The sequence below is a fragment of the Quercus robur genome, chromosome 10, assembly GCF_932294415.1.
Source record: "Quercus robur chromosome 10, dhQueRobu3.1, whole genome shotgun sequence".
NCBI classification, from domain to species: domain Eukaryota; kingdom Viridiplantae; phylum Streptophyta; class Magnoliopsida; order Fagales; family Fagaceae; genus Quercus; species Quercus robur.
In genome coordinates, this window is record NC_065543.1 from 38,187,859 (window position 1) to 38,206,459 (window position 18,601).

Here is an 18,601-nt window from a genome sequence, read left to right on the forward strand (position 1 = left end):
AAAAAAAAATCTTCCTTAAGACACATTTATTTCTATTGTAGATAGTGATGCTATGTATTAATAATAATAAAGTGCGTATATCAGTGATGAATGACGATGGTTGCTTTCTAACAATCCCCATTTGGTGACAAGCTTGTGTTACCAAACATAGCCTAAGTTACATAGTATGACTAGCTTTCTTCATCTTAAATTCTTTTTGATGTTTAGGTTAAACCCTGAACCACATGTAATATGCCTTTTAGACTTTAGTGCTTACAGTAATTCCTTTTGAAAAGAGCAATATTAGAGAAGAAAATTAATAGAATGGTAGATTTATTTAGTTTTATCATTTTTTACATATTACCCTAAACCTCAAAATCTCCTTGTCAAACAAGTTTTTCAATGACAAAACACACAACATGGATGCGTAAAATTCAAAAACTTTCAATGTTCAAAAGAAGCATGTATAAGAAGTCCAAATGTACGTGCCTCGTGGTTCCCCGTTGAAGGCGCAGTGATCATATCTTCTATCTTAATGGTCTTAAAAAATCTCCTTCAATTAGTTTGGAGTCACTTGGTCATGTCAAATCTACCTCAAATCATAATCAAATCCAACTATCTAATTTATGAACCAATCATATATGAAAAACCTGAAATGGGTCCAACCCCAATATGCTTTAGTTGGAAATTTTGTCAAAGAGAGAGAGAGAGAATTAAAGAGTAACCACTAATTAATAATGCTAATTATTGTTGCACACGCTGAGTTACACACTACCATACACATTTTAGTTAAAATCATACGTTCAAAACATCATTTCTATTATAATTATAAAATGGTCAAAACAAGATTTCAGTTATGTATCTCATATATACAATATGTAACTATCACTACTCATCCATTAATAAATATTAAACCCTAATCAAGTTGATTCTCAGTGCACCTTTTAACTCACAAAAACAAAGAATTCAAAGATTAAAAGTTTGTGGACTTGGTCCACTTGGATTTTGGATTGACAACTTGCCAACTCTCAGTAGTACTATTATAATAGTTCTGCTTAGCCAGTAGGCAGAGACGATGTTGTTCTTTTGCTAAGCAACATCTAATTGCAATTAGTTTATTTCTACTTGTCATATGGTAGACAATATATACCTTAATATTAAATCATTGTTTCCACGTTTTGAAAGCAATCACTCTTTGGATTGAATATCTCCACTAACCCATATTTTTACTTTCATAAACATGAGGATTCCTATTTTTAGGATTGAAGATCGCGTATGGTTTACACGCTCTTATGAGGCAATCATTTAGACCTTAAGCCCCTTAATTTTTTTTTTTTTTTTTTAAATGGTATATACAATCATATGACTCTTGAAAAATTCTTTTAACTCACTACATGACAATCGATAAAATTATCAAGATGTACTTCTTGTTATATAATCTATTTAATACTTCATATGACTTTGTTAAATAACATACATGAATAATTTTATGAATCAGTCATCATATAATAAGTTAGAGGAAATTCCTCTAAGCCGATTTGAAAGAAGACTTTCCCTTTTTTTTCCTTTGACAAAACTTATTTCTACTACTCATTAAGAGACAAATACTTTTTATCACCTAATATTTTAATATACCCTTCATCAATAATGTATTTTCTAAATAAATGACGTAAAATTTTTTTTTTAATAATTTATATAAACATATTAGCACATATACCTCCTCACTTTTCAAAACACTTCATTTCCCTACTTTCTTCATAATCCTAAATTGTTTCTCTTCATCTTTATTGACCACTCAATACTGCAAAAGTCTAATACATGTCGGGCACAAAAAAGACTTACATTTCAGGCTCATGAAATACCGTCTCTTCAATACCATATTGAACCTCAAAGATGCTTTAATCTTTGATAATTATTGCCGACTTGTCATGCCACCCATTACGAAAATGACACAAAAAAGAGAGGGCCACAAGGATAAGGATATAAGTCATAGGCATAATATATAAATGGTCTTTCAATTTGCTTGATTAATATCCAGACCAATACTGATTTGGTCAGCTTAACCCTTTTTTTTTTAATAACAAATATACAAGTGGGTGTTTTATGGGTTGGGCCAAACTCCCTCGCAATTGCAAAAGTGAAATTTTGTGGATAAGCCTTTACCAAATTCCAAGGCAAGCCTGGTCAATGAGCCAATGTTAAGTATGAGAGTTCAGAATTTTTGTTTTCTTTTTTGTTTTCTATTGCTTTGGCTATATATATATATATATATATATATATATATATATATATATATATAAAGAGCACTACGTTCAAGAGCTTTTGGGCTCAACTCCTCTATAAAACAAATCTTCAAATGAGAAAGTGTTTTTTTTTTTTAACTGATAATTCAATAGTTGGAGAGTGGTGATTTGAACTTTAGATATTTTTATTAAAAATACTTGAAGTGCTAACTAATTGAGTTATAAAACTTTTGACCAGAAGTTTGTTTTGATTATTAACAATTGAATATAAACAAATTATCAAAAGTTTTATAATTCAATTGACACTTACTAATGTTTCCAATGATATGAAAATCAGCTAAAATCCCCTCTAACCTATTGTATCTATCAAATTAAGAAGGAAAAAACTTTTTATGAACTACACCTAAGTTTGGAAATTTTAATTCATTTACAGCCTTACTGACATGCATGGGACATCATAATTGCAATTTTACTCTCACTTATAAAGTTCGGTGAAATGTCAATAGTCTACAAAATATAGATTTCATCATTTTAATATGTCAACTTTGATAACATTGTCATTTCATTTTTTTTTTTTTTTTCAATTTAGCCATTTTGTCCTTTTTCATTTTAAACTTAATGAAGTTTACAGAGCAATTCATGAAACTTAAAAATTTTAAACAAGCTCCAGTTAGCTCAACTAATAAAATTTGGGATAAATTACAATTTACCTCTATATGATTTGACCGAAATTTAAGTTGTCTACTTGTAGTTTAAAATTTAACACTTTACCCACTTAAGGTTAGCTCAATTAAAATTCTGTAACCCATTTCTATTAAAAACAATGCTAAATAAGTAATTTTCCTTTACTTTTATGTCTCTTTCCTCCAAAAACACAAAGAACATAAAAATATAATATCAAATAAGATTAAAAAAATAACTAAACTGAACACTTGTATCATGGGATTTCAAATTATAAGTAGGCAACTTAAATTTTAGTTAAACCCCATGTGGGTAAAGTATCAAATTTCAAACTACAAATATATAACTTAAATTTCAGTCAAACGTCATATATGTAAATTGTAATTTGCCTTCTTCTTTTTTTTAAAGAGATTTTCAACCTATAATATTCGATCCTAATAACGCTTTTTATCATCAGACTAAGGCACCAATATTTTTTAATTAACCTTAAAATTTGTTGTCATAGTATAAAATATCTAGAATTGGAGCCCACCGATATCACTAAGCAATAGGTGTCACTGTGTCTTACATAATAATGATAAAAAATTAAAATTAAATTGAAATTCTAACTATTTAAAAAAAAAAAAAAAATTTAAAGGAGAGAGGTGGTCCACACAGACTAGTAAGAGCGCGTGGGAATATGAGTATACAACAACATAATAACTGCTAACCGTACTAAAGGAGTGATGTGTATATATATATTTTGTGAAAGAACAGGCGTGCGAGTGGGAAGTGGGAAGGGACACATTTGATTGATGTGAGGAAATGTCAGCTCAGCTGGGTTTATCACCGACACGTAGCTTTTACAACTTGCCAAATGGGCTAACGTTTGGACCCCCCAACCCACAAAATCAATAGAGGATCCGCCACGTGCTCTTCTATTGACTGTTTTTTACACGTGTCAACCGTTTCTTAAATTTCATTTTCTTTTCTTTTTTTGGTCTTTTGGGGTTTCGTTTCGGTGCGAATATGATACGTTTTTTTTTTTTTTTTTTTTATACACGTAGCTTTCACTGTCTCTCTCTCTCTCACAACTGGGTCCCACACTCTTGGCCTCACACGTCACATCAAATCAAAGAGGCTGACTGGCTGACTGACAGACTGCCACGTGGCGATTTTTTGGGTAAACTCTCGCCGCACTTTTGAAACTTCTAGGTGCATGTTGGCCACTTGGGGATGTTACGTTCTGTCAATGTAACAATAATAATAATACATTTTTGGAAGCTTTCTACTTTCTAGTGTGCTCAGTCGTCAATATGGATCCAACTAATAACCAAATGTTCAAAGCCTACAAATTTTTCATTCAAACTTTGATTCATAGTTGGATCTAATATTGAATTTCAAACTTCTCGAATATTTCTTTCTTTTCTTTTTTGTGAATTTTAAAAATCTAATTATTGAATTTTCTGTTTTTTATGTTCTTATAATACATATCAAATTCCATTCAAATTAGATATTATTTATTATTCGATCAATAAACTTATTTTTTATATATAATTTTAGATTATAAAAATTTGAAATTTTAATATTTGTTTGATAAAATAACAATTGATCTTTGATCCTATTGAAATTTTACATGCATAATCCTATTGAAATTTTACATGCATAAAGAATATAATAAAAACATGCAATTTAACGATTAGATTTTCAAAATTTACACTCAATATAGAGATATACAAGGAGTTTGTAGAGTTTTTTCCCAAATTAGTTTGAAGAAAAACTTTGTTCGTTCAAAGTCTACTATAACCTATTGCTTCCCCAAAGAGTTGAAAGTTTAATGAAATTGATTTATATATATATAAATATATATATTAAGTGTGGGGCCCGAAGTCTAAGGTCCCAGCCCACTTTGTATTAAGGGCCCAAAGCCCAGGCCGAGGAGCTCTACTGCCGAGAACGCGCGATGAAAGCTCCTTGAAGGCCGAAGGATGTGGCTGAGGACAATCTCACGCTCAACACCTCATAAAAACGCCTGAAGAAAAGGATAAACTCAGTACAAGAGCAGTACAAGCTAGAAAGCTGCCAACACCATAACGTGGAGCCCAGCACCTGACAAGCCCATATCCCATACCATGCTATCCAGTTTTTCCCAACCATTCTGACGTGAAAATTGATAGGACGAGTAACTGCCCCAAACAAGGAGAAACTGACACGTAGATGAAGAAGGGAAATCGAATATTAGTATAAAAGGGAAAAAATGAGGAAAAAGGAGGGGGGGGAGAGGCCCCGGAAAAAGAAGAAAGAAGGAGGAGGAATGGTGAGAATGTGATGCTCCTCGAACTAATTCCGAGGAGTCAAACCTTCTAAACTACATTGATGCAAGGTTCAGCTATGCAGTCCAAACTCATTTTTGTATGATCGCTCATGAAACCGGGACCAGACCGAAACTCAACGCCCAAAGGCAGGCCTTTCCAAACCCACTCTCTACAAATCATATTGTTCGGACCCTTTACACACGAGTCCAACGTTAACCTTGGGTCGTTAAAAATCGTGTCCCTACAATTGGCGCCGTCTGTGGCAAGGCTTGTGCGTCGGCGCAAATGGCGTTTGAGTCAACTCTCTAGCAAGCAGAGGTTCGCGGGGTTTCCTCCATCTCCGGCGACATGCAGTTGTTGCTCCGACATAAACTTCTGCTAGGGGTTACGCCCTGCAGTGCCAACGGTGCGGGCAGCTCTAGGGGCTTCCGGCCTCAAGCCAACTCTCCCCGCCATGGTCTAGGGGTTGACCTTCGAAAAAAAAATAAATACAAAGAAAAATCATAAGTTTTGGATAGAACCAAGGTCTTGCATGGTCCTCGGACTCAAGCCTGTGGGGAAACCAAGTACTCAAAAGAAAAATCACAAGTTTTGGACAGAACCAAGGCCTTGCATGGTCCTCGGACTCAAGCCTATGGGGAAACCAAGTACTCAAAAGAAAAATCATAAGGTTTGGACAGAACCAAGGTCTTGCATGGTCCTCGGACTCAAGCCTATGGGGAAACCAAGTACTCAAAAGAAAAATCATAAGGTTTGGACAGAACCAAGGTCTTGCATGGTCCTCGGACTCAAGCCTATGGGGAAACCAAGTACTCAAAAGAAAAATCATAAGGTTTGGACGGAACCAAGGCCTTGCATGGTCCTCGGACTCAAGCCTATGGGGAAACCAAGTACTCAAAAGAGAAATCATAAGTTTTGGACAGAACCAAGGCCTTGCATGGTCCTCGGACTCAAGCCTATGGGGAAACCAAGTACTCAAAAGAAAAATCATAGGTTTTGGACAGAACCAAGGCCTTGCATGGTCCTCGGACTCAAGCCTATGGGGAAACTCTATCCAAGAGAACTATCCGAAGAGTACTCTCCATTAACGATTGGGTAATCCCTAAACTGCAGGGATTCCCAAGTCTGCTCTCGGATCCTCTGTACTAAAGGGATTGATGCAATATAGAGCAATATGTTACCAAAAACACAATCGGAGTCCCTTACTGTTCGGTTACCCCCTCGGATGAATTATTCAGAGTTTATTGTTCTCGGACGGTCTCCTTGCACGTATTACGGAACATTCAGCTGTTATCTCGGTTAGTTTCCTAAGTTTAATTTACTGTGAATTATCGTTATTATGCCTGGTAATGTCGGTAAATTAGAGTTAGTCGGATTATGTTTCAAGGTTTCCTGCTCTAAGTATCATTGAAGAAAAACACACATGGAGCACACACATTCACAAAGTAGTTGTTGCAAAAAAGAAAAATATTCAAAACAAGTAAATAAATTCCTCTTTTATTAAGACAAATAAATAGTACAGCGTACAATGAAAAGCTGGAATAAGTTTATATTAAAGCTAATTACATAAGCGAAAAGAAAGATACAAGAGAATAAAGATAAAGCCGAGGAAGTAGTACAGAGGAGAGGTTGGCTGCTGTTTCAAGACGTTGTTCAAGGAAAACCATTTCTCAACACTTTTACATGCCTATAACTCAGGCAGTCAAAGAACCCAACGTGGGGCCTGCACCATTGAAGAAGAGGTGCAGAGAGCCCGTCTTCGGGCTAGAGCAGCTGAAGAAAAGGTGTAGAGAACCCAACTTGAGGCCCGCACCGTTGAAGAAAAGGTGCCGGGAACCGGAAGTTGAGAAGCCTACACAAAAATTTGCCTGCGACAAGGCAGACGGCGCTGATGGCGGAAATTCTTTCTTCTGACGCATCAAAAATCTGGTGTGACCAGAACCTGCTTCGGATTTTAACTGAAAGAGGGGAGGGTACCGTTCCCCCCATATCCAAGCGGGAGGACACCTTAAACCTGTGCCTCCCCTGCCCAGACCACATCACCTTAAGTCTTGGAAGGGTCCGGTGCCTCTGCAGCGGGTGAAGTTCCTCCACCTCCACCCCAGCCTCAGACATGTTGCACTGAGGGGAGACGACACTGGAGATGAGAACTAGCTATGGATAAAGGGTTTGTGACTCTGAAGAAAGCCAAAGGGTTTGTATGCAAGGAGAATAACCTCCTATCCTACTTATATAAAGGATAGGGAGGTGGCATTTAATTCGTGCAGCTTTCCTAAGAGCGCTACGGACAAGGCAGGTCTGGGCTCAATTTCCCACGCCATCTGCAACCGTAGGATCTAAAGATCCTCGGGAAGGTGCGCTTCGATTGTTGAAACGTCAGAGGACTCCACGTGAGTGGAAAAATGAAGGAAAGACTCCTGACTGGGCACGTCTCCCATGTAAATGTAAAAATATAAGTATTAGTGGAGTACATAAATTTGAACGAGCCATGATGTGGGCCCAACGTCACCAAAACCCTACTCCCCAACTAAAAAGTCGGGCAGCAGGATTTTGAGGGGCTATTGTGGGGCCCGAAGTCTGAGGTCCCAGCCCACTTTGTATTAAGGGCCCAAAGCCTAGGCCGAGGAGCTCTACTGCCGAGGACGCGCGATGAAAGCTCCTTGAAGGCCGAAGGATGTGGCTGAGGACAATCTCACGCTCAACACCTCATAAAAACGCCTGAAGAAAAGGACAAACTCAGTACAAGAGCAGTACAAGCTAGAAAGCTGCCAACACCATAACGTGGAGCCCAGCACCTGACAAGCCCATACCCCATACCATGCTATTCAGCTTTTCCCAACCATTCTGACGTGAAAATTGATAGGACGAGTAACTGCCCCAAACAAGGAGAAACTGACACGTAGATGAAGAAGGGAAATCGAATATTAGTATAAAAGGGAAAAAAGGAGGAAAAAGGAGGGGGGGAGAGGCCCCGGAAAAAGAAGAAAGAAGGAGGAGGAATGGTGAGAATGTGATGCTCCTCGGACTAATTCCGAGGAGTCAAACCTTCCAAACTACATTGATGCAAGGTTCAGCTATGCAGTCCAAACTCATCTTTGTATGATCGCTCATGAAACCAAGACCAGACCGAAACCCAGTGCCCAAAGGCAGGCCTTTCCAAACCCACTCTCTACAAATCATATTGTTCGGGCCCTTTACACACGAGCCCAACGTCAACCTTGGGTCGTTAAAAATCGTGTCCCTACATTAAGCATTAGTTTAGTAAATAGTTTTAGAAATATTTTTATGGAAAAATGATAAAATAATTAATTTTTTGACAGTTTTTATTATATATTTTTTTATAAAATTAATGTCAAAATATTCCTAATATAATTTATTAACAATTTCCTAAAGCACCCGTTAGCATGATCCTTTAATATAGTGCCACCAATCGAGTCCAAATCTTCTATCTCACTCTTTCTGCTCCACTATATACTCCACAAATAAAAACATGCCAAATGTCCATCTAATTTATTAAATGCTAAATTTATGCCTTCAATTATTTCAATTACCTAAATATGATGAGTTATTTATTTATTTATTTATTTTAGGAAATTGAAATAATAGAAGGCATAAATTTAGCATTTAATAAATTAGATGGACATGTGGCATGTTTTTATTTGTGGAGTATATAGTGGAGTAGAAGGAGTGGGATAGAAGATGTGGGATAGAAGATTTGGACTCCCACCAATCTTTATGAGAAGTCATCCTATCATAAAAATTTCCCCCTGTTCTCAAAATCTAACATATCTCCCCCTTCATCTCTCATTATCTTTAGGAACTTATCTTGCATTTACACGCACAATCTTGCAAATACCTTAATTGAAGTAAGATTAAATGTTAAAAATTTCAAATGATAATACAATAATAATGACATCTTTTCTGATAGTTAATACATGTGGTTCAAACATGATCTTCTCTTTTACTACTATATATTTTTTCTATATATCTTTGAAAAAAGAAAAACCAAAATGTTAGAGATATATTGACCAATTAACGTAGGCTTAAACCTAATTCTATTTTGTGTACAAAATAAGTCTCCTAATTGTACTAAAGTTTTATTAGTCTAAGGTTTAGTCTACTATCTATACTTATCTTATGGTTCATTGTAACATAGGTTTTATATTACACTTTTATATAATAAAAATATAGTCTTTAAGAATTTTCCCGTGAACATAGGTTGTAAGACTGAACCACATAATCATATAACTTTCATATTCTTATGTTCTTATTTTATACTTATCTCTCCTGCATCTATTCGATCAAGCATATTTAACATGAAATATATTGTAACTAATATTTAACACAAAAAATAAAAATAAAAATGCTATGAGATAATGAACATTGGAATTCCAACAAGCCTACCAAAATTTGAGGTAATGAAATTAGAAGTCTCTCTTCGAAGGCTTTTTTTTTTTTTTTTTTTCCCTCGGTTTTAGGGCTGTCATGCATGGCACATACGAACGTAATAAAACTAAAAAACCGTCGCACCGTAGTGAAGCAAAAAACACACACGTCTTAGGGAGTTGACGTTACTAGACTATCATGCAATGGACACGTGTCCCCCCGCAAATCCAAACATACCCAACACACAAAATCTGAATCTCACACACTTCTCCAAACGTAGTAACCAACCACTGTTTTCGGCGACGCCGCTTCTGTCACTCTCCAAAAGCACTTTTGTTTTGTTCTTTTTCAACTTGCAATTTTAAAACGCCCAAACTTTATATCACCACCAAACCCTTCCACTCCCTACTTAGTTTATGTTTTTTGGGCAAGTTGTACTACCATTTTCTTTTACCAAATTGCCCTCAATAAATTTGTGAAAAATTTCATACTTGAAAACATATTGAATTTCACAACATATTGATGTGGTTGATCATGATGAACATTTTCTGTTCTCTCTTACTTACATAAATTTGCCACCTTTTATCTACTACTTAGTCAACCATTTTATCAAATTGGAAAAAAATTAATCTATAGACATGTACGACATATTGAAGTGGTCAATTATGAGTGATTAACATTTTTTGTTCACTACTACTTACATGAACCCGCCACCTTTTGTCTACTACTTAGCCAACCATTTTATCAAATTTGAAAGGAATAAATCTAGGGACATGTACATATAATCACACATTTAATTTCGCAATTTACTGATTTGTGTGATTGTAATTGTGCATATTAAGTACTTTTTCGTCAACCACTCACAACTGCACAAATTAATAAATTATGTAATTGAGTGTGAAATTAGTTGTGTTTTGATAGTTTTATTGTATTGGGTGTGAAATTGATCGTGTATTTAGATTCATTAAAGGAGATTGCAACTTCCACAACAAATTCACACAAAAATCATAAGGTGACAATCTCTTACTCGTTCTCATTTAAGTCACTACTGATATTATTTTTTACTTATTATATATGGATAGTTTGCTACATAAAATATGTTGCGGAATTGTTGTATAAATATTGTATTTCTACTATTACTCTTTATTAAATTTGAAACAATGAATGAGAGAGCCAGAGTGAGAGGAGACACAGACTAGTTGTTACATTACAGGTGGTGGGTGTGGTTCTTTGCAGCCTGCAACTTGCAAAGGACACTGAGTTAGAGCTGGAGGTGTAATCGTAATTCGTACAGGGTGTGACTGAAATGTTAATATCTCTGACTGAAATGTTAATATGTCTCTCTTTATCTTTATCTCTCTCTCTCTCTCTCTCTCTCTCTCTCTCTCTAGTATCTTTTCCACTGTTCATCACGTGGACTATATGCAAGTGCGTTTTCAATTTGCCATCTGTGAAACCAAGAGCAGAAGAAAGAAACTGTTTTTGTTTTCCTCTATTTATTATTTCCATTCAACTCATTCCCCCCCTTTTTTTTTCTCACTTTCCCTCTCTGCCAAACGAAAATGACAACTTTGGGTTACTAGTTCAAGTTCTGGACCCTTTTGCTTCCCACAATCAACCTCAAAACCATGTAAGCTCTTCTGGGTTTAGCACTCTTTCATCAACTTTTTTTTCTTCTTCTTTGACTTTGTCAAGCTGATTATTTTGTTACACTGAGTTTTAGCTTATCTGGGTTTGCATGATGTTCTTAATTTCTCTCATTAATTTAATTTCTTTGCCAAAAAAAGGAAACTTTATCATTTGGGCATGGTGTTATAGTGCTTGATTTGAGTGTTCTATGTCAAATTTATGCTTGTAACCTTTTCTGATTTTATTTTTTGGGATAACAGAAGGACAAGGAAGAATTTAGCTATTCTTCACTCCCTTTTTTGTGTGTCCAAATGGGTGAGGCAAACCATGGAATGAGCTTCCAAACAAAACTTTCCAAGCAGCAAAACAATGAAAACCCAAGAAACCTTTTACTGAGATTCTCATCTGAGCAAGAGTCTAACCAAACCCAATTATCCAATTGTGAACCACAACTAGACCTTAGTCTTAGACTCTCTCTGGGTGGAGTTTACACTGAAAACTTCAAAGAAAAGCCTATAACCCGGTCAGCCTCTTCTGTCACTGGAGTGATAGCCAAGAAAATTAGTGCTGGTGAATCCAACTCGTCGTTACCAGGGATCTTTCTTTCCTTGACAAGATCTTGCTCATTGCCAGTGGACAATGAGCAAGGGCAGGTTAAGTTCAATGAGTATCAGGCAAAGAAGAGAATGGAGGCCCAGAAGAGGTTGCTGGAGAAGCAGAGGAGAAGCAGGGTAAGCCCTGAGGAAGAGAAGACTCCAGCTGTGGCGCCCGTGCCACAGTCACCGGCGACTGAAATGACGTCTTGGGCGGTGGCTTCTGCTGCAAAAAGCCCCGCACTTTGTCGTGCCATTGTCAAGATCAAAACGGAGGGATATGTATCCGGGAAGCGAAAACTTGAGGGTATACTTCTTTCAATTTTTTCTCTCTTGTGCTAATTTTGAAGTTGAAATGAATTTTGATTGCTTTAATTATATAACTTACGTTTAGTCGCTTTGTTAGCAGAATTAGTTGACATTCCTGTGATATTTGTCGGCAGAATTATTTTTCATGATGCATTAGATTGAATATGTTTGCACTGTTTGGATTCTACTCTTGAAATTCTATGATTCTCTGGATTTTAATTGACTTTATCTATACTAGTAGATTTTTTTAGGGGTATTTTTTTGGTACTGTTTGGATTGAAAATTGAAATAGTGTCATAGGAAAACACATCCAAAGAGAATTAGAATAGAGAACAGTTATCTTACTGATGATATATGGCAGGAAAATGCAACTGATGCCAGAAGGGCATTTTTTTAACTTTTAGAATTGGTCGGTCTACTTTGAAATGAAAGGGAAATGAAGAACACATAATTTAGAATGGAATTTGCATTCAAATTGTTAGTTTGATAAGATTTCTTCCACAGAAAGAATTGGAAACAAGTAGAGAAGAAATGGATGGTGGAAACGACAATAACGTGGCATCCATGCACAAACAAGTCCAAAATGATAATAATTGGTAATTAATTGCCTGCGAATGCTAAATCTGAAACCAACAAATCGACAATGTATATAGAATATAGGAAGAATATCCAGCAATGTATCAATAAACAGAAAACGACAATACGTAAGCCTAGAGTAGATTTGAGGAGATTTGAACCTGACAACTTATCGACAAAAATAAGTCTCTTATCCTCGTAGTCAATCTATAAAAAAATATTGATCTTGACCATGCACCAACAAACTTAAGTAGTTTATTTTTGTAGGCCAAGGACAGCCCTCAATACTGAACTTTCCCCAGAATAGGAAATTGCACAATTTTTATGTGTTATTCCCATAATTTGGTGTCTAATTTTCATTCCAACAATGAGTCATATAAATATTACACAGAAATTGAGACAAAGATGTATTGGAGTAATTATCATTTCAATGCAACTGTTTTTGCTCTAAATTAGATGTCATAAATCTCTTCAAGCTTTAAAATGATGATGATGATGATGATGATAATAAATAAAAAAAGAGTGTGTGTGTGTGTGTGTAATACTCTATCAAGTTTTAAAAAGGGTCATTATCCAGTGTTGTTCCCACTTAAGTGAAGTCCGTGTGACCGCTCTCAAGATTCAAATCCATGCACATGTGCTTAACAACCTAAGACTTTATCATTGCAGTAGACACTGGTAAACAAAACAACCAACTAACAACACATAAGAATCCAAAGAAAGCAATACGTAAGCTTAGGCAAAGTATATATAATATGGGAAAGAATCTATGTCTGATGATGTAGCAATGAACAAAGAAAACGATAACACATAAGTCTAGAATAGATTTGAACCTGCCCCATGTATCGACAAAAACAAGTGTCTTTTATTCTCGTAATCCAGTCCAGAATAGCATATCCGATAATTTGTCGACAAACAAAGAAAGCGCCAATTACAAAAATTAATTCTGACTGCATATCAACAAAATAAGTAGTTTATCTTTGTTGTTTGATGGGAGCCCCCGATACTGCACTTTCTCCCAAATAGGACACAGTTTTTATGTATCCACATAATGTGGCATGAATATAAATATTGAACCCCTCCATTGGGCCCTCATGGACACTCTTGAGACTAGAACTCGCACAATTGCAGTTAAGCACCTGAAACTTTACTATTGCACTAGAAAATAGCCCCTATACTCTACCAAGTACAATGAAAATCATTTTGATATCCATATCTTTGTTTTGGCATGATTTCTGATACTCAAACAATGTTCTGTGTTAGATATAGATTTCCTATAATACACAAAAATGATAAATTCTTTACTAATATGACTGATTTAAGCTAACATAAGAAATAGTTCTTGTAAATTGAGAAGCTTGATCACTTCTCCTGCTTCCTTCTTGCATCAAGCATGCATTCTTCACCTCCAACACCTGCTTCTTTGCAAATGAAACCCTTGTGAATTTGATTTTCAATGTAAATTCTCCTTTAGTAGAGTTTCTTTTCTCATAATGATCCCTTCCCTATATCTTCTTCTTCCTTTAAATATATATATATATATATATATATATATTAACTATGTTGTATTGTTGTCATATCCTATCTTAGATTTCTAAGAAAATGGAATCATGAGGTTATTACTATATTTTGTAAGAAAATGAATGTATCATTTAAAAATCAAATGAATATCCACAGAGAAAGGTTACCTTTCTCTTTAGCTAAGATGTTAATATCTTTCCTTTAGAGTTCATTGGTGTAAGTATTTGGGGTTCAAAAGTGTAATATATTAAGTATTAGTAACAAAATAAGGCACAGAGAGAAGCAAGAACATAGGGAAATCATTTTATGTTCCTTGCACTAAAAGGGAAAGCTTTCACTAGGGTGGCATTAAAGTATATAGTTATACTCCTCAAGTCCAATATAATCTCATTTTGTAAAGAGGAAGAAATGAAAACCAATGTTCTTAGCCTGACATACAAAGCCTGCAACAGTCTTGTGTTTATAACATTCATTCAGGTGCCTAGTATTGTTGGTACTCTTTGTTAGTTTTAACTCTTATTATTATTAAAATCCTTTTGCCTTACTTTCTGATTGTTTATATTTAGAAAATGTTTCTTTCTCCTTTTGAATTTTTTTATTTTTAAAATTTAATGATACATTCCATTAAGTTGAAATGATTAATATCATTAAAAGGAAATCATTTTTTTAACACAGTGAGTCATAGGCAACTCGTTCTTTTTTTTTTTTAATTATATTTATAAGATGCTTTCCATTCTTGATGGGCAGAGGTTATGTGTGAAAGCATGAGGAATATAATGATTTCTATAGAAAGACTCAAGAGAATCATATCTCACTAACATTTTTGATATCTGGATGACTATCTTACTAGGGAAAAGATAGTAATAGTATATCTTTTTTCTTTTTCTTCTGTAAGTGTGACTGCAGGATCAAAGCAGGTACCCCCAACCAGTTATATTAAGACTAAAAAGAAGCAATTAAAAATACAGTAAATTATTTGGCACCCTTGAAGGCAAAATAATGTTGAAACAAATTATTGGGCTTATAGCAAAGGAGAGCTTTTGTCAAACCATTTCTTAATAACTTCCCAAAAAATGACTTCAAGTATTGGTACATTAAATATAATAAGGTACTCATATTTTGCTATGAGTAACACACAAGTAAAGTAGAGTAAGTACCAAATTCTAAAGTCTTAGTACACAAAGGTTTTAGTACTAAGATGAAGTTTAACCATAAGCAGTTCATGATATATCTCATGGTTAACTTCTACAATACTACTTTTGCCTGTCTATTACTCTATTGTGTGTAAAACGCCAACTTTTATAACTTTATGAAACAACTAGCTTACTTTAGAATGAGTAATTGCAGCAAGTACTACTTCCTTCCAATTTTGCTATGGGAAAAAAGTGGAAAATTTTGAGGCTGTTTGCTATTTTTTGTGGTAAACACTTTAAGCAAGAAATTTCAGCATAAAATTATCTTAAGATCCCTGCAATGGAAGCCTTGATGAAATTTTTGTTAGCACTGACTTGTATCTTTTTCTTTCAATTTCTCTTTTTGCTGATTTATTCCTCAAATATTTTTTATTTGAATGGCATTAGCCCATGAAGGACTGGAAGGTGCAGCTGCAGAGAAGGGTGCTACCAGTTCTCAGTCATTGCCTAATCCAAAGGACAATGAGCCTGCGGACATCCCTGGAGCAATAACAGACGGAAAATCAATCAGACTTGGTGAGACTAAGCTGGAGAATCAGCCCAAGAAGGTTAAAGTTTCTAATGGCCGCTTTCAAGACAATGGGATGGATGTGATGAAACAAATGCCTAGTGTGACTACTACCGGCGATGGCCCCAATGGGAAGAGAATTGAAGGGTTTTTATACAGGTACACAAAAGGTCAAGTGAGTATAGTATGTGTTTGCCATGGCAGCTTTCTTTCTCCGGCGGAATTTGTCAAGCATGCTGGTGGGAAGGATGTTGAAAATCCAATGAAGCACATTAATGTGTGCACTACCTTTTAGTCCTTGAGGAAAATGGTGGTGGCTAATGTCACCCATTTTGAAATGTTAGGAAATGAACAACCTGAATCAGGGTAAGAAACCTGAAATGAGTAAACTTTTTGAAGTTACCATAATAGAAATCCTTTTCCTTTCTTTTGATAACCCCTTTATTATGGGTATAGGATAAAAAGGAAAAAATAGCTTATCTCTATGTTTTACTGTTTTAGTCAAGCTGAGATGAATTGCTCTTTTAGCTTTTGTATTAATTTGTGAACAACTCTGATAAAGCTATCTTGACCAAAAAATGAAAATGAAAGATTTCTTTTTCGCTCATAAAAAGGAAAATGAAAGATGTGCATAAGGTGATGTGAACATTTACTGGTCCAGGACCTCTTGGTCCCGAAAAGATTGGTCTAATCAATCTTTGTTGTCCTTGCCAGCTTAGATTCTCTCATGCCTAATTATAAAGTTAGTTTCTTTTGCTGCATATTAACCACCCAAAAAAAAAAAAAAGATAAATTTTACAACTTTCTTAATAATTTATTGAGATGGTAAATTATGATTTCTCATCAGTTTGTATGGAATCAATTATAAATTACTAATTTATTGTGTACTTAGACTTGTTCTAAGTTCTAACATCAGTGTTTTGGAATTAGAACTTAGTGTGGCTGGACCAAAGGCCCCATTGAGCTCATAGACATGTCTCAGGATAAGATCAGGTTGGAAGAGGTCAAAAAAGTGGAGGAGGTTTGTTGTGCTTGTGGGCTTGGTGATTAATGATAGACCAATCCATGTTTAAAAACTTCTCCTTATTGCTTATGAACATCAAATTAGTAGCACCCTAAACAGAATAAAATAAATAAATAAATATGTCTCAAAAGCCTAATCTCTTTTTCTTTTTTTTGATGGTTCAAAAGCAAAAGCCTAATCCCTACCATGACTGTTAGGTCCATGTTATGTAGGTTGACAAAACGTGAACATAAAGTTTTAAATTATATATTAAAGTGGCCTGGTTCGGGTGGCTTTGGTCAGGGGGAGTCTTGGATATTTTCAGTAGCTCGACACCTAGCAAATGATTGAAACAAGGTTCACACTTATCTTGAGTCTTGACACTAATCAATTAATCGAGAATTGTGTATCTTGATTCTCAATCATACCCATTAAAGTTGTTCAAACTTTAGAATTTTGAGCTTTACTTGCAAGAGTATAAAAAGGACTAATTAGGGACGACTAAAAGAAGTTTTGAAAACTACGTTTTTGTATGCCTATGGTTTTGTGACCGAGTCCTCATTCACCATCAAACTAAAGAAGATCTGAAACCGGTTATCAAGCTGAAGTTGTTGTATTTACCATAGATGTGCTGCTAAGAGAAGCTTCAAGGCAGTCCTTGAAGTCATGTACGAGTTGTTCGTGTGAATGAAATTCATAATAGAAGAGTCCAACAAAGATGGAGCTGCATGTGGTCACGTTAAATATCTACTAAAAGTAGCATTAGAATCAGGATTAATAATTTAAAAAATAAATAAATTCTACTAGTGGGTTTGTTACCTTGAGAGTAGGCGGTAAACTCTCAAAAGTGTTTTTTCAGTTAGGATTTTCACTTCATAACCATATTGTTTATTTTTATTTTTTATTTTTTTAACACTTATTAACCAAAACTAAATGTGAATATCATAATTGGTTAATTAATCAGCATGACAAAAAATTGGTTAAAAACTAACAATTGGGGTCTAAAACAATGATTTTATAGCTTTGGTTGGCTGATTGGAAATGAGGAATTTTTTCAAGGGAGGGTGTATTAGACAAACCAACATGACCAGTATTTTAGTGTTCCTGTACTTGGATTGGTACAAAAATGTGGTTGTTTCGTGCCGCTCCAAATACTAGAGTACTAGCAAATTTCGGCTATTTTGGTGGGTTTTGAATGTTTCAAGTCGAAAAAAAAAAAAAAAAATCCATTCATTTTAGGAAAGTTTTTATTGAAAATTGAAAAAACTGTTAAAGCAGTTAATTATTTTTTCGTTTTTCCATTTTAGGACATACATTAGTAAAACTCAAAAAAAAAAAAAAAAAAAAATTGTTTCTTACCACTTTTTCAAGCTAAATCATGGACTCAATGATCTTTAGTAGGATCTCAACTTGCAGATAGACACCAAAGCAACTAGAGATTTGAGTTATTGTGCAAAAAAGGTGGCAAATTGACCAAGGGTTGTTACTAACAACTTATTACGCTGGTCGTCTCACTTCCAAATTGACACAGTATAAAGTATTATAAACGTTAGAGAAAAAAAAAATTGTTATTTTATAATTTTACCCAAGTTTCTATTATGTCTATTGAATTATTATTATCAACATATTAAAAGGGATATAAGATTGTTAGATCATAGGCATAATTGTATAAAACTTTTTTTTTTA

The 18,601-nt window shown here is 34.9% G+C and overlaps 1 protein-coding gene across 1 annotated transcript; it reads left to right on the plus strand.

Moving 5' to 3' along the window:
* The first annotated feature begins 10,928 nt into the window (after window positions 1-10,928).
* LOC126702503 (ninja-family protein AFP3-like) lies at window positions 10,929-16,417 on the plus strand. Its single transcript, XM_050401207.1, has 3 exons — window positions 10,929-11,213; window positions 11,473-12,112; window positions 15,792-16,417. Exons 2-3 carry the CDS (start codon window positions 11,524-11,526, stop codon window positions 16,205-16,207), a joined length of 1,005 nt encoding a protein of 334 aa, XP_050257164.1. The 5' UTR covers window positions 10,929-11,213; window positions 11,473-11,523; the 3' UTR covers window positions 16,208-16,417.
* Window positions 16,418-18,601: the final 2,184 nt, after the last annotated feature.

Bases quoted from the DNA above. Each gene is read 5' to 3' on its own strand.
- LOC126702503 (XM_050401207.1), top strand. From the start codon at position 11,524: ATGGGTGAGGCAAACCATGGAATGAGCTTCCAAACAAAACTTTCCAAG. The intron at 12,113-15,791 runs GTATACTTCTTT...GAATGGCATTAG, and splicing joins CGGGAAGCGAAAACTTGAGG to CCCATGAAGGACTGGAAGGT.